Source organism: Malus domestica, chromosome 15, assembly GCF_042453785.1.
Source record: "Malus domestica chromosome 15, GDT2T_hap1".
In the NCBI taxonomy this organism is placed as follows: Eukaryota; Viridiplantae; Streptophyta; class Magnoliopsida; order Rosales; family Rosaceae; genus Malus; species Malus domestica.
In genome coordinates this window covers 54,522,403-54,548,862 of record NC_091675.1, presented here as the reverse complement: position 1 = coordinate 54,548,862, position 26,460 = coordinate 54,522,403, and the positions used below count along the sequence as shown (strand labels likewise).

Here is a 26,460-nt window from a genome sequence, read left to right as displayed (position 1 = left end):
CGCATTTTGGCATCCCATTTAAATGCATGCATTAATCTTCTGTGTCAATCAATATCCGTTTGCCAACCAACTCCACAATATATTAAAACTCTTGATAAAACGCTCTAATCCTCCAATCCACCATGCGTCCAAACTCCAAGAGTCTCAAATCAAATTGAACTGCATTACTTGCTTTGGAAATATAATTTGCATCTCATCTATCTTTAAACAACCAGCTGGATATAGCTAATATTAGGTTTAGATAATCTAACACATATTAAGAGATAATATTATGATTAAAACCATTTATCATCCAACGGTCTAAAACTCTACTCATCTAACGGCCTCAATTACTCAAACCGATTGTGTAATTTTGGGCCCAAACAGCTTCATATTCGACTTTGACGAGAATCGAACTTAAGACATATCACTTACAAGTGAAGAGGAATACCACTATAAAAAAAAATTGGATCATTTCTCGATTTATCGAGTCATCCTTGCGCAATCTTCAACTTTTTTAAAAAGTTACTTTTACAACAAAAAGAAAACTAATAAAAAGAGTTTGAAAACTTTAAGTTTTAATTAAAATGACAAAAATGTGTTGTAAGTGAATAGTAACATAAGTGACTTTTTAGAGTAAAAATGTATTTTTCGTTAAAATGTCTTTTTAGAGTAAAAAACTACTGCAAATAATTTCAAACAATTCTCTGCAAAATGATCAAAATTACGGACAAGGATTGTCTGCCCTCCACTTTTGGTGCCCTCTCCGTGCCCTCCTGTTTGTATGGTCACGGTTAAGCTACGTCAATATTTTATATTACTATTCATTTTTGTCTTATTATATCTACAAATAATCTGTATTGATCATACCTTTTCAAGTGAAGAATCCGAAAGCTCGTGATCTCTTTCAGCAAACCCATTCTCCAGTATCTTCTTCGCAGGCATGTTTCCTGTATCAAACAAAACAGTACTTAATCGGACAGACCGCAGCTACATGATTAATTAATAATGTTCTTCATCTTATCATGTGCCTTCAGTTACCTGGAAGTTAAGAACATCAACACAGGCATTGAAATTACAGCTACCATTTTACCTCGATAAGTTGGCAACAAGAAAATGTCCTTTTCCATCCTCTCATCCACCAAAATAAAATAAAATAAAACTACTGCAAATAATTTCAGAGAATTCTCTGCAAGATGATCAAAATTACAGAAGTGGTAACCCAGATAGTCATGTTTTGGAAAACTGTAGGACCCACGTTCCTTTGACTTTAGGTGATCACTTTGCAATGCATCCTGATTCCGCAGGATTATTGAAATTTGCAGTTCACACAACCTCAAATTTCACAACAAAAATACAAAAGAAACAGAACCCAATTGCGGAAATAAACAAGAATACAAATCAAGATAAGAAATCTTCATGACCGATTTCAACTGAACATGAACCCGACCCAACAATCCAGATAAACATAAACAAAAATATCGACTTGAAAATGCAAAAGAATCGACCCGAAGGGATGAACAAAACTGTGTATATAATTCAAACCTGACAGTTATCAGACTGGAACTCCAACCCAGAGACGCAGAAGAGAGAGAGGGAGAGAGAGATGGTGAATAATGCTAACGGTTTGGTCACATAAAGGTTAAAGGCCGGCCTTTGACCGGCATGCATGTCCAATCCGAACGCAATAAAACGCAAGAAAAAATCTTGGAACTCCGACAGCATGACAACGACATTGATATTTGAGGAATTATTTCTCTTCTTTTTCGCCGGTTGGTGAGATGCGTAGGGGTCTCGGTTTTCAAATTAATGGTTTAGGGGTCCACTGTAAAAACATATTATACTGTAACGACTTCTATGGTGATGTGACAATTAATTTAATATTCGTGAATGTTTTTAATCTTGTGCCAATGTATCACTTAAAAATGAAAGTTTGGAAGCAATGTGCTTAAGTATTTTTTGTTGAAAAAGTAATGTGCTTAAGTAAAAATAAATATTGTGTGAAAATAAATTAACATGAACCAGTGGGATTACCTTATTGTTTGTCAATAAATAAAGATTTTGAAATAGTACATGGCTTCAATTTCTCATAAAACGGTGGGCTTCTTATTTTTCCTTTTTCTTGATTTGTTTTGCGACGCTAAAAGAGAGTCCAAGGTGATTCATGTCGAATTAAAGTATAGTTGTTGAGATATGGTAATCAAGAAATTATACACTCTAAACGTGAGTTAGGCTTGTTGGTCATAATATCGTATCTGTTATTTTGCATTCAGTACAAATCAATTGTAGTTTACATTATTTGCATTTAAAAAAGGATAAGTATACTTTCATTTCTATTAGGACTAGTTTGGGGTTGTTGTGTTTTTTTTTTATTTTCAAATTACTTCTATTGTGCTGTGAAATTAAATAGCAGTGAAAAAAAATCGGTAAGTTTTTGGTAAACTATAGTTCACTTGCTTTAATGAAAAAAAAAAACCATTTTTTTTAGAAGCATGTGTAGTGCTATTTCTGATTCTGCTATCATGGACCCATGATTTTGAAAGAAAAAAAAAACTTTTTTTTTACATTTACCAAACATAATTAAGGCTCCAACTTTTTTTTTTTTGGAACAAATGATATTATTACACTAAGAGAAGGAGGTAGGCTTAGCCTCACAATGAGTTAGCAATAATGTAGTTCATATCCACTTTTGATAAGAATCAAATTTAAAATCTCTCATTTACAAATAAAGATGAATACCATTAAAAAAAATTTAACTATTTTTTTATTTATGCATGTCATCCTTGCCCGGCTCCAACTTTTTAAAAAAAACTACTTTTACAAAAACTTTATGCAAGTCCAAAACAGGTTCCAACTTTTTAAAATAGCTACTTTTTTTTTTTTAAAAAAAAGCTACTTTTACAAAACTTTATGCAAGTCCAAAACAGGTTCCAACTTTTTAAAACAGCTACTTTTTTTTTTTTAAAGGCTACTTTTACAAAATCTTTATGCAAATCCAAAACTGCCCTTAATTTTCGACCGTCGGATCGAATGAATTGAAGAAAATTAAAGGATAGAAATTAACAAAGGATGTGGAAGAAGTAAAGAGAAGTGTGTGGATAGCACACCCCATCAAAAAAAAAATTGCATAAGAGTAAGTACTGGTGAGATGCTTTTATAAGAAGTTGATATAAAAAAAAATTGAGCTCAAAATGATGTTTGGTAAACACTTAAAAACAACTTATTTTCATAGTTTTGGATGAAGAAAAAAAAAAACTGAAAACGTGAAGCAACAAAAATGAGCTTATTCTCACATCACAACAAAAACATTTTTTTTTCAAAGCACATCAATACCAAACCAGCCCGAAAAACATACGGATTTGGATCCTAGGGATTAAGTAACACGGACTGTTGATAAAAAATCGTGCGGTCCCAATTAAATGTTTTTTATATTTTTAAAAGTAAAGCAGCATCATTTTGCTTGAAAAATATAAAAAATGAAAAAATTGTGACTACACGATTTTTGATCAACAGTCCATATTCATTGATCCCCTAGAATCCCCAAGGAGGGGATCCGGCGAGGATCCAAATCCAAAACGTACGCCCCAAATATTGTACCACATCAAACTAAACCTTGTTTTTTACTTCCCAACAGGATCCTCTTCGAATCTTTTTGGAAAGGATCCCAATGATCCGTGAATCATGTTCATTCATCGTACATCATACGATCAGTTTTTGTCAAATACTATTTATGTTTAATTTTAAATAAAAATATTTAAGATAATTTCTAACCGCACGATGTACGATGAACGGACAAGATTGACGGATCCCCGGATCCACACAAAGAGGATCCGGATGTAAAAATTGACAAGTACTTAACCGCCACAGGACTGAAAATACTGAGAAGTAAAAACTAACTGATAGCTTCAGGCATATTCATCTTACTATATACCAGAACAAGAAAACCATCTCAAAGTTATGGGATTTACTCGGATAAAAAAGTAAAGGGTAGTTGATCCCCGGCAGTCCGTGCCACACTGGACAAACGGCTCACACACGAGGCCCGAAAATCATAATCGAATAGGCACAATGTTAATAACTCAACTCAACATCATGGACTGAGAATTTACAGAAGTGCTGATACACGTCGTTTCTTCAGAGGCAAGCAACTTACGTATCCCAACCTTCTGCTGCGTCAATTCCAGGAATATACTGGTGAGTTCAAGTTACAATGAATTCTCCGTCTGGGGCCCTTCCAAACATAAAACGTTGCAGGGACCTTTTGCTGTCTAACTCATCACTGGTACTTTCCAAATCAAATAACTCTTGCATGAATTAATGGTACGTTTGAGTACAAGTATGTGTTGACTGGTTTCGAGTTTTCAATGAATTCTTCCTTCCAGATCTAGGAAAGCTGGCAGAAATGTTTCAGAGAACATCAACAGATTTCTTCTGCAAATATGATATCAAAGATGAATTGAACTGCAAAAAGAAAAGAGAAAGAATTACCAAGGAGAGCATGAGTTGCGTACTTCAGTGTCATCCATATAACTTAAAAGAGATGACAACTACATGAAATAAACAATATCGAAAAGACACAAATTGAATAATTATTGAAGAGAAAACAGAACGAGGTAAGTAGAAGTCGGAATATTTTAATCGCATGGACCATAAAGGATAGATGATTGACCAAATATCAAATGAAACAAAAGGACAAAGGTTTCAGTTTCAATTCCACGTCAATTAACTTGTCAAAACCAGTCGTAACACAAATATTTGTACAAGAAAATGGAAGGAAAGTGGCTCAAAGCATATATATAGTTGAAAAGATTGGTCTAACCCTATCACATATTGTATCTTACCTTCCTCCTTGGGGATGTTAGGCTGATCAACCAAGAGCTGCTGGAGTGCACCCAAATCACTGTCACTGGAAAATTGATGAACAAACGTCAAGTACAAAAGCTTAGTTCTTAAAAGTAGGAAGAAATATGTTGAAATATGACCATGTTAAAAAATGGCTGACGCATCTGCAGATTACACTGAGTTCCAAAGTGTGCCAAATTTATAGTAGACTTGTAACTGTAACAATAAAAAACTCAAGTAGAATGGAGGTCCAAATAAAGTTCAGTCTACTGATCTCAGCTCCCAAATCCCCCAGCCCGGATAAAAAAGGAATGGAAACTCAGAAATTGAGAAAGTTGAACTACAAATATATAAATCAGGGTGGGATGCGAGGGGTTGGAATCTCAACATAGCTGGCTGCTGGTATTAACAGTTCATTCTCCCTCGACGTTATATGTTAAAGAAGAATAAAAGTTGCATTAAATAACATCTTCCAAACTACAACAGAATCTCTTCACATTTGGAAGGATCAAGTTCCTAAACAAATTGGAAAGGTAAAAGTATCAGTTCTGGTTAGAAGATAAGTACTTCGCACACCTGGGTTTCAAGGTCAGTTCTGACAGTGCTGAAACCAATGATGACTTCAAAAGGTACCTGATAAAGGAAGGGGAAAAGATAAAATTATTCATGATCTCAAGTCTCAACCAATATATAACCCCAAAAGAAAGTTTAATTACATTGGTGCGTGGTGTGCGACTGTGCGTGTGGGCAGGAGAGGACCAGACATTTTGCAGCAATTTAGATTAAACTTCCAATACATCCAATTACCATAAAGTCACAGAAAAATAGGAATGACATCTGGCGAAACCTCATTTGACATCTCAAAGCTAGCACACAACAATTATCATTTAAGAAACCAAAGAGTTACATACTCAGAGCAATGCATGTCCTGGAGAAGCATAAGCCCATCTAAGCAATCTGCAAGACTGGGCTTTACACCAATTCGTTGCTGCAGTTGTTTTACACTCAGCTGACCAGAAGCACCGCCTTTTACCATCTGCCTACCATCACGATGGATCTTCCCAAGAGACAGTACAATAGCATGAAACTCTTCCCTGAAAATAATAACACAAGTTTAACCATTTTCCCCCCTTTCCACCTAAAAAATGACTGGTAGCACTAGATATACGCAAATAAGCACGCTATGCTTTCAATTGGAATAATCATGGTTTAGGACTGAAATGGATGCATTCATAATAAATTTCAGTTACCGCTACAACAACAACAAAACCTTATCCCACCAAGTGGGGTCAGCTGTATGAATCCAAAAAAGCGACTGCTTTCGGTTTTGGGCCATGTCTGACTGCCGTAGTCCCGGTTACCAGTACCAGAAAGAAGATAACAGGAGGAAACTTACATGGTTTTCTTCATGGAAAGGAAGATGTTTTGCAATGATTCCATCTGCTTTGCCAGTAGTGCCTCTTCAATACCAACGACATCTTTCAAACGGCCGTAGTTCTTGGAATCTTGAAGCACCTGATCAAAAACGCAAAGTTAAGAAATGAAACCCAAGTTGTAAATTAACAAAAGGCATATCAAGAAATGGTTTTTCTTTGGGGTGGGTTTGTTTTTCGTGGCTGCGTATGGAAAAAACAAATGGATAAGAAGAGGGGGTTCGAGACCTGCAACCTCTGGATGATGGAGGAGGCGTTCCTGAACTGCGAAATCAAGCGAGACTGAAGCAGGGCCCAGCTATCCATCTCATCCTTCACCTTCCTGAACCTCTGCTGATACCTCTTCACCATCGCCTCCATCCCCATGACACCACACTCCACACAGAGTGTCAGAGACGGACTCTAACAGCGTAGCCGAAATTTTAAAATTTTGGTTTGCTTGTAGAGACGGGTCGATTTCGAGATTCCACCTCTTTCGCATGAGGCTGCGGCTGTGTTGGTGGTGAGGCGGAAATGAATTGACGATGGGTGGGTAGTAGGGTGGAACCGTGCAAGGGTGGGTGGGCGGCCCATTTACTTTTTAACTTTAAATTATTTTCTTCCTAATCATTATTAACCTTTTAAAAATAATTATGATTGAGGAAATGACCAAGGAATGTATGACATTGCAGTAAAATTTTAAATTTGTATATGAGATTGTAGTGTTTTTATTAAGGTGTGAAGTTGTAATAAAATCAAAACTTGAAAATGCAAAATGTAATTTACTCATTATAATTACTCCCACAAACGCAAACTTTTCGTCCCACTTTAAAATTTACTCATTATAATCTACCCCTTGTGAAGCTATAGGTCCCATAGCAGAAGTAGCATATTGAGGACCCGCAATAAAGTTCAAACCAAAAATTACAAAGATGGAACTTCAAATGGAAAAATGTAAAGGGGGAGCTGGAGGAGCAATACTCTCTCAAGCCATCCTGCAAAATAAGCAATTAAGCACACAGAAACACAAGCAACACATCGCCCCCGCACAGAAACCTCAGTGAAACTGGAGAGATTTCAAGGATTTTTTTTTTTTTTTTGTTAAACGATAGATTTGTTAGATTAAATATTTGATTAAGGAGCCAACAGAATTCGAACCAACGCCGTGGTACAAGAACAACACTCTTTTCCACTACTGTGATATAAGGTCACTTGCAATTTCAAGGTTTCAGTTAAAATACTTGGTATTACTATTACATTACACCACGGAACAACCGAAAACTTCAACCACTCACACGATCGATGGATTGATTAACAACAAACCAGTCTTGCAGATTTAGAGCTAACGAGTCTGTCTACAATTTGGTAGCTAATCTCATCCAACTGGAAAACAAAATCATGTTTCAACTCAACAGATTCGAATCAAAATCGAAAGGTTTTGCATATAATAATACAATTAGATCTTCATTTCAGCAAACAAGAAATGTGGATTAAGAGAGAGAGAGAGAGAGAGATCATATCATGAATTCGATCAAGCAAGCAAAAACCCATCACTAATCGGAAGAAAACTAGAAAAACAAAAAACAAACCAAGAACAAAAATCCTTATTCAAAAATTTAAACCCTTTACAATCAGTTTTTCTTTACCACAAAATTGATATTGATATTGACCAGGCGAACTCAGTTGCGGCTGCATGCTTCTATCTAGCTGTGGTTCCGTGAACTTCAACTACTGGTGAGTGAGATGATGGAAGGGGGCGCATGGGCCACCCGAGCAGCGGAGGTGAGTCCGGGGGTGATGCATCTCGACTAGGAGAGAAGAGGCTCAGTTCCACAAAGGGTACCCTAGAAGAACCCTCCTCCCTTTCCAAAGTACGAAACGAAATTGATCCACGCTTTGCTGACGCATCAGAGTTTCTACATGGGCTGATTCCAGAACTTCCCTCCATATGACTCTGGTTAGCAATAAGAGAAATGGTATCATTTTGATCATCATTAACTCTCCTACTCTCCAAGTCCTGTAAACTCCCCAGGGCTAAAGAATCCGCAACTGGGCAGTAAACAAGCATGCATATACACACCCCGGCACAACATAAAAGTGCAAGAAAAGCCAAGAAAGCAAGAGCTTCAAACTGAATGTGCTCTGGTTTAGATAAAACAGAGAAACCAAGCAAAGTAACTCTTAATGGAAGGAAACTTGAAACCGAGAATATCAATGTATAAACTCTCTTCTGTAGACCCTTGTTGATGACCAATTTCAAAATCTGCCTTCCAAGCCAAAACAAGTAGGCAGTAAGAATGATTGCAAAAATCCCAAGGAGGATGGTACTCAGCAAGGGGTAAGTGCAGAGGGCAATGTGATCAGTCTTGTTCACTGTACTTGTGAAGTAGGAAGGCAATTTATGTAAACTCTCATTCCTGTAGAGTTCGGGTCCAATTAAAATAACAAAGAGCTGAAGAGCAACCACTGGAAGGCAAAAGAAAAGAACGTAACCAGCTGTTTTCCCATTCCACGTTTGGCTTAGAATTCCAGTCTCCATTGTCTGCAAGGGCGCACGAAGTAGAAACACAAGCGTCAGGAATAGGCATGGTTCTGCAAACCCAAGGTTTGAGACAATGTAACATTTGCAAAGAGTCTCCTGCCATTTCAAGTTAAGGGCGTTCAACACTCTCCCCTCACGTCTCAACAGACTTAAACGGACAATTTCACCGAAACCCCACCAGATTGCAAACACGATGAAAGTGATTCGGATAATCCAAGGGCCACTGAAATAACCCAGCTGAATAAAACCCTGACTACGAATGCGAGAGCGAAAGTAAAACAAGTATATAATGCAGAGGAAACCAAGAAGGATCAAGAGAGCAACTAGACATATGGTCAACACACCGAGTGTATCGGCAGCAATACTCGTCAGGGGCATTACCCGAAGCACAGATTCCACGCATGCTCTCTGCCAGCATGGATACAATGATCCTCTGGTAGCGTAAACGCTTCCTTCCCAGAATTAACGAGAACTATCAAAGCAGTTTAAATAGTAATACCAGAAGATTCTCATCGCACCCATAGATATATCAATTACTGAAGTTGATGTTTCCAGGACATTCCCATGAACAACCATACAGCACCAACACTATCTGAACAATGTTGGGCTCTTAGGTTGATTATGTGACCCACACACCTGCAAAACAGATGGAAGAAAACCATGAGCACACAGGGTTTCCAGAGATTGAAGATTAAAAAATTTATGGTTACAATCAACATAACTCAGACAACTTAAACTTTAATTAAACAAGAAGCTAAAAAATACTACACCAATAAAAATTTATAACTGGCATACCTGTAAGAAAGGGTAAAAAGGTCACACAAAATAACCAACCCCATATAAGATTGTCAAAACATAATAAAGACAAGTGCATACCACTTAAAAGAGGAAACATGAAAGAATAGCTTTTACTCGAGGCAAATGATAAGTGATTACAGATTCTATGAATATGTCAGATTTTGCAAGTACCAATTTTTGCATAAAAAAATTAGAGCACGTCAAAGTGTCTGCGCACCCAAATATCTACTCTTTGTAATAGAAGAGATCTGTAGATCACATGTCCAGAGAGAAGAAGCGCGGATGGAATCTCATTGCTTGCGTAACATTCTTCCCTCAGCATTGTGAGAACTAGTTTCGAACGATTAAAGCTTATGAAAATATCAATCAAGCTACAATATCTCTCTTCTCACAAAAGAGTGTTTGCTCTAAACTGCTTATACTCTTATAATCTGACAAAAATCTTAGTATTGCATCTCATTCAAGGACACTACTGATATTCTATCGAGCTATATAGACGTGTGCAAACAAATCATAAAAAAGAAAACAAAAACGAAACCAGGAAGCCTAAGGTTGTTCATTTATTTGATATCCATTATAATAGACCCAAAAACTGGAAAATATAGTTTAAATTTATAATCTAGTTTCTTTTCATTTCCTACCATTTCTCAGCAACCAAACAGTCCATAAACATTAAACCGAATTTCAAAATAGTAAACCTTACACAAACATTATATTCCAAATCATTTCAAGAAGAAAGTACAGGAAAACAAAAGTCACAAAAATGACTAAAAAATAACTATACCCCGAAAAATTAAATGAACTATGAATAACATAAAGAGAACAGCAAGCCGCAAACATATTAGAAACCCTAAATTTAAGAAACGATGGCACAAATTAGTACGAAATAAAGCAAAAGGGGGATCAATCGAGATCTTACAGAGCCGAGAATCGTGATCTGCTGAAGCCGAGGCCTGAATTGCAGAATCGGACGAGAAGATCAGAAAACCCTAACTTGCACAGAGAGATGGAGAGAGGAGAGAGGGGAGGGTGAGAGAGAACAGAGGGACTGGAGAGAGAGAGAGAGAGCATAGTTAGGGGAATAGGTGAGTGGGACTTTGTTGGTGACAGGCTGTTTCCAGCTGTGTCGTCCGAGCCTCGTGGTTCGAAATCTGAATAGACTTGCTTCGCTTTCTTATCGAGCCTACGTGGCAATGTCGTGGCGGCGTTTACAGTGAGTTTCCTTTTTCTCCTTTTTGTTTTTTTTTTGCCGTTTATTTTTTTGTTTTATTTTTCCGTTGAGGACAATTCTTTGGGAGATTGGGCAGTAGATTCTCGAGTTTCCTCTTCTACACATTTTTGACTAAAACAGCATAACCCCTTGCAAAAATATAATTTTAATTTCTTAATATGTTAGTTGTAATAATTTGGTCAGAACATGACATTGATAATCGAAGTTAAGACTTCACATACAAGTAAAGAACAATACAACTTAAAAATAATTTTTTCTAAATACAAAGGTATATTCAATAAGAAAAAACCGCATTAATATAAAACTTCTCCAACAAACAAACAACTAATTGATACACTCGTTAAATAATAAATTTTGAAATGAGATTTGGAGGATTCTCAAAATAGTTAAACAACAAGTCACAGTGAAGAGCATAACGAGCTAACTAATGAGCATCACCATTGGCTTGGTGTCGTACATGGTAAAAGTTACTCCAATGATTGTAGAGAGTAGATACCATGCATCTTTCACAATAGGTCAAACAAAATACAAATTGACAAAAATATTCTTCAATGCTATGACTCAATCGTACGCGGAGGCGCGTAAATTTGATTCAAACAGTTATAGTCGATAAAGTAACAAATAAAAAGCACAAAATAAGTGCTTCTTTTAAAATGCACTCAAGCAACTCAAAACGAGCCTTTGAAATCTTGGCTAATAGTGATAGTGATTTTAGCATTATTTTACTATAAATAAGAGAACACAACTTGTTAACCTTTTTGAAAATTCTATCCATGTCATCATTTTAATATTTACACAAGTCTCCGACTCTCCCCTCAACCACAATTTTATTTATAAATATTTTCCTATCGAATTAAAAACCCGATTATGTTGACAAAAGAAAAGTAAACCTGATACTGAACCCGCACTTGAATTGTAAAAGGTTGGGTTGCTCTTCTTACCCGACCAACCACTTGCAAGTTTTAGTTAGGAATTTAAAGAATTTTGAAAAAAAGTTATAACCCTATGAAGTTTTATGGAATTTCGTTGACTCTATGTAGTCGTTTAGAAGTGCTTTTAAAATAACTGAAAGAGTTTTTAGAGAAAATAATTTGGATGACTCTGCATGATTCGGTCTCAGTCTAGGTTCGAGGATCCCGACCTTATGGCCGATCATTTTCTAAAAGATGTTCAAGGTTGAGTTGTGAGTTATGGGGGATGCTTTTGCCCTTCTGTGCTTGTAATGTGTTCTCAAACGTTATTCTTTTGAATGAAATTTGACACATCCTGACCCGAAATGTCCAGTAGAACTCCGAATCGAGCTGTGATGGCCGACACCTAGAAGGTGACGAAACCATTAAGTATAGTGATGTGAAAAATGTGAATAAATTTAAACCTAAAAGTGACTAAAGACAAAAGTACGCTATGAGCGAGAATGAACCCATTTCACACGCGACGTCAGAGCATAAGTGAAATACAGTAGTGTGGGTAAGGATCATACTTATATTGAGATTCGCCATGAACCCTCGTCGATACGAACTTTCACCAGCTAAAACTTGGAGGGGTGCAAAACAATAGCGAGTGGGCCTAAAAATAAAGTTTTTTTAATAAAAACCTTTTGCCCTAGCCGTAAAACCCATATAATTTCCCAGAAAATAATAACACATACGTATATAGAAATCATGCTCAATAGTAATGAAAACCAAGTATATGCCATGTCAAGTATCTCAGCAATGAAATAAGTAAGCTAGGTGAAATATATCAATGTAAAATGATATGCCAGCTAGAGTCACCTAACGTGACCTGTACGGCTGAACCTACAACTCATTAACCAATTCATACACATAAGTCGGAACCACCTAATGTGGTTTGTACGACAAGTTGGGTCTAAATAAATACACTCAAGTGCTACGATCACGTGAATGTTGTGCGAAGTATTGCAAGTCACCTACGTGTCGGAACCACCTAATGTGGTATGTACGACAGGCTGTCACCTGCCTTGGATCCAAGGTGAGCGTGTGGTGTGGGAGGTGAACGATCACGTGAAGGCTAGCCTTGGCCTCGGGCGGAGCACCAACACCGAGGTGCAGGATAATGAGTACTAAATGCATCTAAACATAACCATACACACTGCAATCACTATCATCAATATGCACTCACCCGAAGCTTACCTGGGCGTCCACAGCGTCATGCAATAATATGCATATCTATACTAATGCATATACTAAAATGTAATGCAATTGACATGGCATTTAAAAACATAAATCCATTTAAAACAATTTCTGGGAAAATGGAAAACATATATATACGTATATATAGAAAACCAAAAGCCCACTCACCTGGAGTCCGCGCTACAGCTCCCTAGCACAAACAACAAGGTGTCACAAACAATCGGCGCCTAGAACAATTATCAAATCATGTCTTAGAATTCTTATCAATAGAACATATAACTTACATATCCTATTCAAGAAGATCCGTACGTCAGATTCCTGATTCGTAAGTTTTTAATATCCTCAAATATTACGTATTATAACGTATCAAAGTTTGATGACGATCCAATGGTCAGATCGTTGATTGCTATAATAATTAAGTGGCGGACCTTAATGGAACTACGTTCAAATGACGAAAATTCGTCAATCGGACTTCACCAATGGAACCAGGGTATTCAAATTTAGCTTAGGAAGATCATGGGACGTCTCGGCTCATGTGCCGCCGCAGGTGGCAGTCGGCCGCCCCTACTTGCCGGAAAATTCAACTATTTTTTAAAATTCTCAAACTTCACAAAAATGAAGATCTTAGTTAGTAGAGCAACTTTCATACATGTGACTAAGGCCAATTTGGCCGGGAAAAGCCCCAATTTTACGAAAACCCGCTGGAAGCCTTAAATTTGGGTAGTTGTTGATTCGCCACCAAATCGAACTTCGATGCCTCTACCAAAGCTTAGGCCTTGCTCCTGGGGTTGAGAGGAGTCTTTTGGTGGTGGTCATCGACGGTGAAACTCGCCGAAGCCATCGAAAAAAGATTAAAATCGTCGGATGCTTTCGTGGGTTTGTGGCTTCAATTTGTGAATTTGGGTTAGAAATCTAGAATTCTAACACCACAGAGATGTTGGGCTTGATGCGAGCTTTCCTTAGACACCAAAATCACCTCAAACGGACATCGGATGAAGGGGATAGGACCGGGTTAAGGAACCGGGTCGGCAGGTTGGAAACAAATCAAGGTGATCCCGTGCTCTCTTCCTTCTCATTTCCCCTCATTTCTTCTCTCCCCCATTGGTCACCCTCTTTTTCTCTTCTTTCTAATTGGGCGTCCCACCCCTCATTTCTCTCCTTTATCTTTCATCTTCACCGCTTATCTTTCTTTTCCTTCAATCTCAGCCACACATGTTGCTTTCTAGATTTGGCTCCAAAAATCTGGAGCTTTCTTGATATTAATTAATTTACTAAAATACCCACAACTTTAAACGTTAATATCTCATTCGTTATAACTCCAAATTGCATTCCGTTTGCGCCCATGTGTCCTTAGCGACGAGTAATACGAGGATACGCCAAGAAAATGAATCTTACGTAACTTGACAAGGTAGTCAACAAAAGTCAATGCATTTGCCTTGAAGGGCATTTTCATAAATTCACTTTAAAAATTATAAAGACTGTAACTTTTGGGGACGGATCGTTACAAAATTTATTGTTGCTTGTCAAAAAAAAAACAATTCAAGTGCTTTTCCATGATTCCATTGCATTTTTACCAAAAGATTGAATAAAAAAATATTGTCACTAAAAGTGCTTTTAACCATTTTAAAATTGACACACCCCGATCCTAGAATCAAGGCATGTTGGCCGTCACGTGAGCATGACGTCACCATAAGTGCGGTGCGGAAGCAAAATAAGAGAATTACGAAAGAATAAAAACCAACTACTAGCAAGGATAACCAAAAGCATGCTAGAGAGAGTTAAAGTGTGCAACACACAATTTCAGAGCATAAGCAACTAGGTGCAGTCAAGTAGGACTATAATTAAGTTACAACACCCGCAGGTGAGTCCTACATTAGGAGAGTCTGTCAGAACGTCGAAGAAAGCCTCGTGAGCCACCAACTGCTAACTAGAACTTGGAGGGGCGCAAAACAAAATTGAGTGGGTCAGTAAAACAAAACTTTTCGAAAACCTTTCATTTAAAATATTTCTAACCCCTCGCTGTAAAACCTGTATACTTTCCCAGAAAATAGCATACTAGCATAATACTTTTCATTTATCTCAAATCGTCAATCTTTCTTAAAAACCAGAAAGTATGCCATGTTAAAAACTTTCAAAAACAGAATGAATGATGCATCAATGTAACAGGTGAAATAATGAATTAACCGGAGACCCTGCAGTTGATCCTGTACGGTTAATTCTATAGCTCAACATCAAATCCATCCGGAGTCACCTCGGTGACCTGTACGGCACTACACTGCATATACATCAGAACTACCTGAAGTAGTCTGTACGATAAGGATGGTGTAATAATAATACGCTCTAGTGCTTCTCTCATCAAACATCTGTGTACACAATCTAAGGTCACCTATCAGTTGGAACCCTCTCATGGTCTGTACGACATGTCGGAACCTTCTCATGGTCTGTACGACATGCACCTACTTGGATCCAAGGTGAACGTGCGGTGTGAGGTGAATAATATAAGCACTAACACCATGATTGCAGGTTATGAGCTATCAACATAATACATATCAACAATGCACATGAATAACATAAACTCACCTGATACTCACATGTGAGTCCACAGCACCAATTCACATATATATATGCATCAATTATCAATTCATATAACTCATATCATGCATGCATGGCATTTGAAAACGTATTTTCGTTCAAACTCAATTTATGGGAAACATATCAATAGTATATAGGTATAAACAGAAATACTGCCCATTCACTGATAAGTCGAAGGGTCGTAACCCCCGTGACGTCCCTGGATGCGCTCGTCCTCGGGATAGGTGTCACCTATATGCGAAATAACTATAAAAACGTTATTTTTAAAGCATATAACCAACAATTCGTAATAACTTCTCATACGGTGCTCAAATCGGGTATATGAATATACCTATTCGACGTCACGAACGTCGACAAATTTTTAAAATAATTTTTGGGCTTGTCACGCGCCCCGACGCGCCGTGGGTGGCACGGACCTACGCGCCCCCACGCGCATCTTTTTCCTCGATGCTCGCCGGACTGAGTTTTCCGGTGGCCGGAAAACTGGGCAATTTTCAATTGCCTTGTTCTCCCTCGTTTCTCAACCATTTTCTTTGAATTTTATATCAATTTGAAGCCCTAAACAGGTAGTTTCACGATAGACTAGTTTAAAGCTCTAAAAACTACGAAATCTCACCGGAGAAATCCCACAAAAACCGGCCAAAGTTGAATCCGGTGATCCCGACGTCCAAAACCTTCAAACGAAGCACTCCGAGCTTCCTTGGGACCTCACTAAGCTCACTACAAGCTTAGAATTCCCTGAAAATCGACATATTACGATTGCATGAATAGTGACATAAAATGGAGGTTCGGGTTTCACGTGATTTCGAAGGTTTCACGTCCTAAAACTAACACCAATCGACTCAGGAGGTTAAAATGATGAAGAATCATACCTTTTTGGCGTCGATCCGTGAAAGTTGGAGGGTTCTTGGTCTCGTCCGTACGGTTCGAGAGAGAGAGAGACTGAGAGAGTCGTGAGGGAGAAGAGAGAGAGAGAGAGCACAGGGGAAGGGGAGAGGTCATGTGCGTGTATGTGGTCCAACCAAAACCATACATACCAATTTTAATCCCTCACCACACAAAAATACCATCCAAAATTAATCCAACTTAAATTATTTTCTCCAAAAGCTTAGGGAGTAGGAAATATTCAAAACATGTCACAACACTTACCTTAGTAACGTCAAGGGTACTTTCGTCATTTCACGTCCTTAATAAGAAAATCTCGGGACAGGCTGTGACAATCTTCCCCCCTTATAGAATTTCGTCCTCGAAATTCATACAACCAATCAAAACACTTAATACCCATAAAACAACCTCGGATACATCTCTCTCATTCGGTCTTCCGTCTCCCAAGTAGCTTCTTCCACTGAGTGCTTCTTCCACAATACTTTCACCAAACTCACCGTCTTATTCCTTAGAACCTTGTCTTTCCAATCCAAGATAGTGACTGGTTCCTCATCATACGTGAAATTCGGATTAATCTCCAAAGGTTGAGGAGGAATCACATGTGAAGGATCTGAAACATAATGTCGAAGCATCGAGACATGAAACACATTATGCACTTTAGATAACTCTGGAGGCAACTCCAATCTGTAAGCAACTTCACCAATCCTCTCGGTCATCTCATAAGGTCCTATGTACCTAGAACTTAGCTTGCCTCTTTTTCCAAACCGCACTACACTTCTCCAAGGTGACAACTTCAAGAACACCAAATTACCCACGTTATAAACTCAATCAGTAGCATGTCTATTTGCTATACTCTTTTGTCGATCTTGGGCCGTTTTTAGGTTAGCCTTAATCACCTGAACATTTTGCGTAGTCTCATCCACAATCTCTGGGCCTTCTAGCACTCTTTCACCAACCTCTGACCAACACAATGGCGTACGACAAGCTCTACCATAAAGTGCCTCAAATGGTGACATACCAATGCTCGAATGAAAGCTATTGTTGTAGGCAAATTCCATCAAATCCAGGCGATCATGCCAAGAATCACCAAACTGCAACACTGAAGATCTCAACATATCCTCCAACGTCTGAATAGTCTTCTCTGATTGTCCATCTGTCTGATGATGATAAGCAGTACTGTAAAGTAATTTCGTACCAAGAGTTTCCTGAAAAGCTATCCAAAACTTAGAAGTAAATCTTGGATCTCGATCAGAAATAATATTCACTGGAACGCCATGATACTTTACAATCTTCATGATGAACAACTTAGCCAATTTATTCAGAGGGAACTTTTCCCTCACAGGAATGAAGTGTGCTGATTTGGTAAGCCGATCTACAATCACCCAAACGCCATCAAATCCATTCTGAGTACGAGGAAGCTTATACACAAAGTCCATAGTGATATTTTCCCATTTCCACTGAGGAACGGGAAGTGGTTGCATCCGACCAAAAGGCTTCTTCCTTTCAGCTTTGACTTGCTGACAAACAATACATCTACTTACGTACTCAGCAATTTCCCTTTTCATACCTGGCCAATAATAAAATGGGCGAATGGTATGATACATCTTGGTTCTTCCTGGGTGCATCGCATGAGCCGAACAATGTGCTTCATCCAAAATTTCTTTCTTTAGTTCCTCGTTATTCGGCACATACATCCTGTTCTCTTGCATAAGCATGCATAAGCATGCCATCCGATTCCCGAATCTTGAGGTTTTTCTTTTTCCCTTCACTTCTCAATTGAATCAATTCCTGAATCTCCTCATCAACCAACTGAGCTTCAAGTACACGATCAACCAAAATTGGCTTGACTTGGAAACTAGCAAGAAAAGCTTTTCTTCGCTCTTCCATTTCCAACTTAACTCCAGTAGCTCTCAAATCTGCAAGTAGAGGAACACGACAAGCATACAAAGCTTTAAGTCGACCTTGAGGTTTCCTACTCAGTGCATCAGCTCACATTTGCACGACCCGGGTGATACTCAATAGTGTAGTCATAGTCACTTAGCAACTCCATCCACCTTGCTGACGAAGATTAAGATCATGCTGAGTGAAAAGATACTGAAGACTCTTATGATCTGTGAAGATCTTACATTTCTCGCCATAGAGATAATGCCTCCAAATCTTCAGAGCAAAAACAATGGCTGCCAACTCAAGATCGTGAGTAGGATAATTCCTTTAATGAATCTTCAACTGTCGAGAAGCATAGGCGATCACTCTGTTATGCTGCATCAATGAAGCATCACTGTAAATCTCATAGTTACCACTATCGTCAGGAAGTACCAATACTGGAGCGTGAGTGAGGCAATGTTTCAGCTGCTGGAAACTTTGCTCACAATTCTCATCCCAAACAAACTTAACATCCTTCCTGGTTAACTTTGTCAGTGGTAAAGCAATCATAGAGAAATCTTGAACAAACCGTCGATAGTAACCTGCTAAACCAAGAAAACTTCGTACCTCGGTGACGGTTCGTGGTTGTTCCCAATTCTCCACTGCTGCTATCTTCTGAGGATCAACTTGAATTCCCTGTGCCGATACTACATGTCCCAAAAATGCCACTTGATTCAACCAAAACTGACATTTACTAAACTTGGCATACAACTGATGCTCCCTCAATTTCCTTAATACCAAGTTTAGATGTCGAATATGGTCTACTTTCGACTTAGAGTATACCAGAATATCATCAATAAAAACAATGACAAACCTATCAAGATATTGTTGGAATACTTCATTCATCAACCTCATGAAAGCTGCAGGTGCATTAGTCAATCCGAATGGCATTACCAAAAACTCATAATGTCCATAACGGGTTCTGAAAGCTGTTTTAGGTACATCCTCATCCTTAATCTTCAGCTGATAATATCCAGATCTCAAGTCAATCTTGGAGAACACACATGCACCTTTAAGTTGATCAAACAAATCATCAATACGAGGCAATGGATAACGGTTTTTAATCGTTACCCGATTCAATTGCCTGTAATCAATACATAACCTCAAAGTTCCATCTTTCTTCCTTACAAACAATACCGGAGCTCCCCAAGGTGAAGTACTAGGTTGGATGAAACCTTTATCAGTTAATTCCTGTAACTGAATTTTCAACTCTCTTAATTCAGCTGGAGCCATTCTATAAGGAGTCAAAGATATAGGATCCGTACCTGGAAGTAAATCAATCGAAAGCTCCACATCTCTGTCTGGCGGCAATCCAGGCAAATCATTTGGAAATACATCAGGATAGTGCCTGACTACTCCCACTTCCTCAATATTGCTAGGAGCAACATCATTTAACACCACATGTGCTAAGTATCCTTGACAACCTTTCGATAATAGCTTCTTTGCTCTCATGGCAGAAATAACACCATGTCTCACCCCACTTCTTTCACCCACAAAAGTAACCTCTGGTAGTCCAGGACGAAGAAAAGAAACTGATTTCCCGTAACAATCAATATGGGCACGATTATAATGCAACCAATATGCCCCTAAAATCACATCAAAATCCACAATATCTAACGGGATAAGGTCAGCTGGCATAACTACGCCATCTACCATCACTGGACACCCTGGATAAACACTATCAACATAACATTTGTCTCCTCTAGGCATAGCAAACTCTAAATCAAATCCTAGAGGTGTAGGGTGAGGTTGTGTCATTTGAGCAAACGTATGAGAAATCACAGAATGGGTAGCACCACAATCAATCAAAACTCTAGCAAAGTGACCAAGGATGTTTAATGTACCCATAATCAAGTCTGGATGGTTCTGAGCATCCTGTAGTGAGATGTGATTAACATGTCCCTAACCTTGCTGTCGTCCACCACGACCTCTGTTACTCTGACTACCTCGTCCCTGGGAAGTGCGTCCCTGACCTGACTGGCTAGCCTGCCTAGACGGTCCTGTGCCGCTAGCAGTAACATCTCCCTGACGGGGTTGATTTCCCTGATGCCACTGGGATCCACTAGCTGGCATAGAAGAATACGAAGAATAACCTCCAGGATCTTGAGAATACCCACTTTGGAAATAAGAATCCTGCGAATACTGATTCTGTCCGGAGGCATAGGGAGCAACATCACCATGATAGTGGTAAGCACCACCTCGACTCGTCTAACCATAGCTGCCTGATCCATAATTCTGCTGAACCGGTGCTGGGGGTGGCATAGTAGACTGCTGAGGTCTCTGCTGACTCTGGGGACACTGTGCAGCTCGATGTCCCATCTACCCACAAGTAAAACAACCACCACTACCACTTCTCCTGTACTATCCATGATGCCTGAAGTTACATCGACGACACAACGGAGCATTTAAACCACCAGCTCCACTAAAATCTCTCGGCCTCTGAAATCTGGGTCAACCAGCAAATCTTCCACCTCTCCTCGGGCCTGTCACACTAAGCCCTCCATTGGAAGAACTAGAACTCGCTCCACTCCTCTTGAAAGTCTGCGTCCTACGGGGTCTCGGAATAGAGATACCCTTTCCCCTGTCATCTCTCATCTGATTATCATTTTTCTCTTCATCATCCTCATTGTTACTGGGAAGGTTATTGGAATCCTCCATCCGAACCAGAATCTTAGAAAACTCATGATAATCGTTGCAAGGAAGTGCACTAGCAAAAGTTCGCCATTTCCTCTTAGTTCCTAACTTAAAGCGGCGAAGCATCTCTACCGGATTACCAGCTGTATCAGGATCGTAACGAGATAAGTCTGTAAATTTTCGGTAGTACTCATGCGCCGACATATCCTTTTGCTTCAGTCGGGCGAATTCTTGCTTCTTACGGTCAATATACTCTGGAGGAACAAATCTCTTCTTAAAATTCTCCTTAAATACCTCCCAATCAGATGCCATCTCTGGTGACATAAACTGGGCCTGATTCTTCCACCAACCTGCTGGTTCTCGTCCCAAAAACCAAGTAGTGGTCTCAACCCATCTGTTAGCAGGAAGGTTCCCCTGACTTTGCATCACCTGAAACGTCTTCTCAATATGGTCTAGCCATTTCTCTGCCCCTTCGTGACCCTCATTACCCATGAAGCGGTCTAATTTCAGGTTGTACATGGTCTCTAGGGGTGTTCTCTGAGGAGAGGGATGAGGATGGATAACATTCTGAAAAGCATGAGCCATCGCTTCCCCTAATTGAACTATATCAGGGAAGTTAGACTCGGAAGTACGACGTCGTTCCCTACGAGGCGGCATGGTTTTGACAAAAGACACCAAAAGATCATTAGAACATTAACAATTATACAGGACTGCAACCTAAGCTCTGATACCAAACTAACACATCCCGATCCTAGAATCAAGGCATGTTGGCCGTCACGTAAGCGTGACGTAACCATAAGTGCGGTGCGGAAGCAAAATAAGAGAATTACGAAAGAATAAAAACCAACTACTAGCAAGGATAACCAAAAGCATGCTAAAGAGAGTTAAAGTGTGCAACACACAATTTCAGAGCATAAGCAACTAGGTGAAGTCAAGTAGGACTATAATTAAGTTACAACACCCGCAGGTGAGTCCTACATTAGGAGAGTCTGTCAGAACGTCGAAGAAAGCCTCGTGAGCCACCAACTGCTAACTAGAACCTGGAGGGCTGCTAAACAAAATTGAGTGGGTCAGTAAAACAAAACTTTTTGAAAACCTTTCATTTAAAATATTTCTAACCCCTCGCTGTAAAACCTGTATACTTTCCCAGAAAATAGCATACTAGCATAATACTTTTCATTTATCTCAAATCGTCAATCTTTCTTAAAAACCAGAAAGTATGCCATGTTAAAAACTTTCAAAAACAGAATGAATGATGCATCAATGTAACAGGTGAAATAATGAATTAACCGGAGACCCTGCAGTTGATCCTGTACGGTTAATTCTATAGCTCAACATCAAATCCATCCGGAGTCACCTCGGTGACCTGTACGGCACTACACTGCATATACATCAGAACTACCTGAAGTAGTCTGTACGATAAGGATGGTGTAATAATAATACGCTCTAGTGCTTCTCTCATCAAACATCTGTGTACACAATCTAAGGTCACATATCAGTCGGAACCCTCTCATGGTCTGTACGACATGTCGGAACCCTCTCATGGTCTGTACGACATGCACCTACTTGGATCCAAGGTGAACGTGCGGTGCGAGGTGAATAATATAAGCACTAACACCATGATTGCTGGTTATGAGCTATCAACATAATACATATCAACAATGCACATGAATAACATAAACTCACCTGATACTCACATGTGCGTCCACAGCACCAATTCACATATATATATGCATCAATTATCAATTCATATAACTCATATCATGCATGCATGGCATTTGAAAACGTATTTTCGTTCAAACTCAATTTATGGGAAACATATCAATAGTATATAGGTATAAACAGAAATACTGCCCACTCACTGATAAGTCGAAGGGTCGTAACCCCCGTGACGTCCCTGGATGCGCTCGTCCTCGGGATAGGTGTCACCTATATGCGAAATAACTATAAAAACGTTATTTTTAAAGCATATAACCAACAATTCGTAATAACTTCTCATACGGTGCTCAAATCGGGTATATGAATATACCTACTCGACGTCACGAACGTCGACAAATTTTTAAAATAATTTTTGGGCTTGTCACGCGACCCCACGCGCTGTGGGTGGCACGGACCTACGCGCCCCCACGCGCATCTTTTTCCTCGATGCTCGCCGGACTGAGTTTTCCGGTGGCCGGAAAACTGGGCAATTTTCAATTGCCTTGTTCTCCCTCGTTTCTCAACCATTTTCTTCTAATTCTATATCAATTTAAAGCCCTAAACATGTAGTTTCACGATAGACTAGTTTAAAGCTCTAAAAACTACAAAATCTCACCGGAGAAATCCCACAAAAACTGACCAAAGTCGAATCTGGTGATCCCGACGTCCAAAACCTTCAAACGAAGCACTCCGAGCTTCCTTGGGACCTCACTAAGCTTACTACAAGCTTAGAATTCCCTGAAAATCGACATATTACGATTGCATGAATAGTGACATAAAATGGAGGTTCGGGTTTCACGTGATTTCGAACGTTTCATGTCCTAAAACTAACACCAATCGACTTAGGAGGTTAAAAGGATGAAGAATCATACATTTTTGGCGTCGATCCGTGAAAGTTGGAGGGTTCTTGGTCTCGTCCGTACGGTTCGAGAGAAAGAGAGACTGAGAGAGTCGTGAGGGCGGAGAGAGAGAGAGCACAGGGGAAGGGGAGAGGTCTTGTGCGTGTATGTGGTCCAACCAAAACCATACATACCAATTTTAATCCCTAACCACACAAAAATACCATCCAAAATTAATCCAACTTAAATTATTTTCTCCAAAAGCTTAGGGAGTAGGAAATATTCAAAACATGTCACAACACTTACCTTAGTAACGTCAAGGGTACTTTCGTCCTTTCACGTCCTTAATAAGAAAATCTCGGGACGGGCTGTGACAAAAATACTTCCAAACGAATCCTTTGTGAATTATGTAAAATCATTAAGAATCTTAAATGCCTTATTTCCTAAAGTCTAAATAATTACAAATCCCTTAAAATTCTTCGTATTTTAAAAATATTTTCAAATCAAATTCTAATAGAATACTAATTTACTACTATGAATTTATTTAAAATATTAATTAAATTTTTTGTATTTTTAAATACCTTAAAATTAAATCTTAATAAAACAATAATATAGTTATATATATATTTTTTTGTGTCAAAAGATAGATTTTCTTAAATTAAATGTCAGATTAGTCACCGACGATATTCGAACTCACGTCGTCATGTAACTTAACATTTTTCCACCATTGTGATAAATGGCCACCTGCCACTAATTTACTTCTATGAATTTATTTAAAGGTAATTTAGTCAAAGATCAACAAAAACTACTGTTTAGTCATATATCAATGCTTATTTTTGTTATGGACTTAATCAATGATATATTTTTGTTAATTAGGAATAGGTTAATGATAAATGTTACATGGGCTTTAAGGCATTATCATAGTTAGTATTTTACCCTTCTCTCATTTTCTCTCATTTGTTTAAAAAAAAAATTGTGATTACATGCTGCGACCTTTCTCTTCCACCTCATAACTAGCTGCCAACTAGATTTGCGAAATGTGCAATTAAGCCGTTACGTGCACTCCGTCTTCCCTTGCCAGGACACCATGTCGATCTCTCTTAACCTTCTCCCATTCTCAATCTAGCAACTTGTTCTTGGTGAGACTATTCGACGACGCTACACCACCGCCACCACCTGCAGGAGAAAAAAGACCCAAAAATCAGACCAAAAAAGCTATGATTTCAATACATACGCCTCATTGTCGCTATCTTTCACCGGCAAGGCCTTCTCGTTGAGCCCAAAACAGGTAAAGTCATGATGAGCATTTGTGGGGGATGAATTTGGGGTTGAATTTTATGGGTTTTGATGTTTTCTTCTTTTGGGTTTGAAATCTTTTTGCGTTTTGATTAATTTGATGGGTTATATCTCCTTTTGTTCTATGATATGAAATTTATATTGTCTTAAAGAAGTAATTTTATGGGTTGAGGGAGACTTCGTGAATTGTGGAAACGATGACAGAAAGAAGAAGAGAATTAGGAAACGGACATTGTAATGTAGTGTCCTGAATAAAAATGTAAAAACAGAACCAAGAAACAGACACTGCATTGCAGTGTCTGAATCAAAATGTAAGAAAGAAAAAAAAAAAAAAAAAACCAGGAAACAGACATTGCACTGTAGTTTCTAAATCAAACAGTAAAAAAAGACAAACAGAACAGGGAAACGGACACTGCATTGCAGTAGAGGGTGGGCAAATGGGCACTAGGCTCGCGAGGTGGGCCAGTTCCATGCGGTTTGGGGCGAGTTTGAAATTTGTAAAGACAAAAAGGCTTGAGAAAATGCCCGGGCCCGTTTCTCCCTATTCTCACCAAAATATCTGCTGTGGTTAAGTGGTACTACACTATTAGTACAATTGCATTTGTTTTCTTGAGTGGTAGTACATTTGTACTACACTGTTTTCTTTCTTTATTTCATTTTTTTTTAATTTTATTTTTTAGCTGGGGCCCTATGTACATCACTGATCACTATCCATCACAACTCTCTCTCACTTCTTCCCATCTCCTCACCATAAAGAAATCAAACTTGGCTCTCACCAATCACTATTTTCACTGTTTGGCACCGTCGTTTCGAGACTATCGTTATCACAGTCACCAACCATGTCGTCGTCGTCGAAAAAGAACACCCTTAAGAGCTCGGACGGTGAGTCATTCGAGGTCGAGAAGGGGGTGGCGCTGGAGTCGCAGACCATCAAGCACGTGATCGAGAACGATTGCGTCGATAACGGCATGTCGATGTCGCCAAGCCCAACGAGAAGATCTTAAGGATGATCTCAAGGCCTGGATCAGAATTTGGTTTGATTCTAAGGTTTCAGAATTTGGGGATTCGGTTGGGTTAGGGTTTTTTGATTTGGGGATTGGGGTCAATTGTGTTGTTCTAGGGCCTAAGGTTACTAATTTAGGGGGTTTCTATGATGATGGATTGAATGACGAACAAGTATTGGGTGGTGTCTCTGCCGGTTCAAAACTCAACATCGTCCCCATCATCGCCGTCTGATCATCCATCATCATCGTCGTCGCTGTCGTTATCTTACTCAAAAGTCGACAAGAAAGGGAAATTGAATGGCGGCTAAAGGGTTTGGGTGGGAAAAAAATAATAATAGAGGACCCGTGTACCAAGGCCATAATTGACCCATTTTAAACGGGCCAAGTTAGGTCCAGTTCTAGTGATCAGATTTGCAATACCCGGCCCGGCCCTTCCTATTTCCTATTTAAGCTGGTCTAGTTTGGTCCCTCCAAATTTGGGCCCAGCCCAACCCGTGCCCACCCCTACATTGTAGTGTCTGAATCCAAATGTAAAAATAAAGAGTCGCACGAAAAATGAAGCATAGAAGGCGTGTGAGTGATGAAAAAAAGGGAACCAAGAAACGGACACTGTAACACAGTGTTTGAATCCGAGT

The 26,460-nt window shown here is 39.0% G+C and overlaps 2 protein-coding genes and 1 long non-coding RNA gene across 3 annotated transcripts; all 3 read right to left on the bottom strand.

The window, feature by feature from the left end:
* Window positions 1-427: 427 nt before the first annotated feature.
* LOC139192105 (uncharacterized) lies at window positions 428-1,739 on the bottom strand. Its single transcript, XR_011575924.1, has 3 exons — window positions 1,525-1,739; window positions 850-929; window positions 428-755 (listed from the first exon to the last, which is right to left on the bottom strand). It is a non-coding gene; the product is annotated as an uncharacterized lncRNA (long non-coding RNA).
* A 2,116-nt stretch (window positions 1,740-3,855) lies between these two features.
* Window positions 3,856-6,806, bottom strand: LOC103402445 (uncharacterized protein At5g43822). The gene is made up of 6 exons (XM_008341197.4): window positions 6,483-6,806; window positions 6,218-6,336; window positions 5,733-5,915; window positions 5,398-5,454; window positions 4,821-4,885; window positions 3,856-4,440 (listed from the first exon to the last, which is right to left on the bottom strand). Exons 1-6 carry the CDS (start codon window positions 6,618-6,620, stop codon window positions 4,397-4,399), a joined length of 606 nt encoding a protein of 201 aa, XP_008339419.2. The 5' UTR covers window positions 6,621-6,806; the 3' UTR covers window positions 3,856-4,396.
* A 1,013-nt stretch (window positions 6,807-7,819) lies between these two features.
* On the bottom strand, window positions 7,820-10,708 carry LOC103402444 (uncharacterized). Its single transcript, XM_008341196.4, has 2 exons — window positions 10,493-10,708; window positions 7,820-9,411 (listed from the first exon to the last, which is right to left on the bottom strand). The coding sequence occupies exon 2, from the start codon at window positions 9,151-9,153 to the stop codon at window positions 7,933-7,935; it is 1,221 nt and encodes a 406-aa protein (XP_008339418.2). The 5' UTR covers window positions 9,154-9,411; window positions 10,493-10,708; the 3' UTR covers window positions 7,820-7,932.
* Window positions 10,709-26,460: the final 15,752 nt, after the last annotated feature.

What these genes read in the sequence shown, in the direction of transcription:
- LOC103402444 (XM_008341196.4), bottom strand. Translation starts at nt 9,153, where the DNA reads ATGCCCCTGACGAGTATTGCTGCCGATACACTCGGTGTGTTGACCATA.
- LOC103402445 (XM_008341197.4), bottom strand. Translation starts at nt 6,620, where the DNA reads ATGGGGATGGAGGCGATGGTGAAGAGGTATCAGCAGAGGTTCAGGAAG. An exon ending in CCATCATCCAGAGGTTGCAG is followed by an intron (nt 6,337 to 6,482) that starts GTCTCGAACCCC and finishes GTTTTTGATCAG; the next exon opens with GTGCTTCAAGATTCCAAGAA. An exon ending in TAACATCCCCAAGGAGGAAG is followed by an intron (nt 4,441 to 4,820) that starts GTAAGATACAAT and finishes TTCTTTTTGCAG; the next exon opens with TTCAATTCATCTTTGATATC.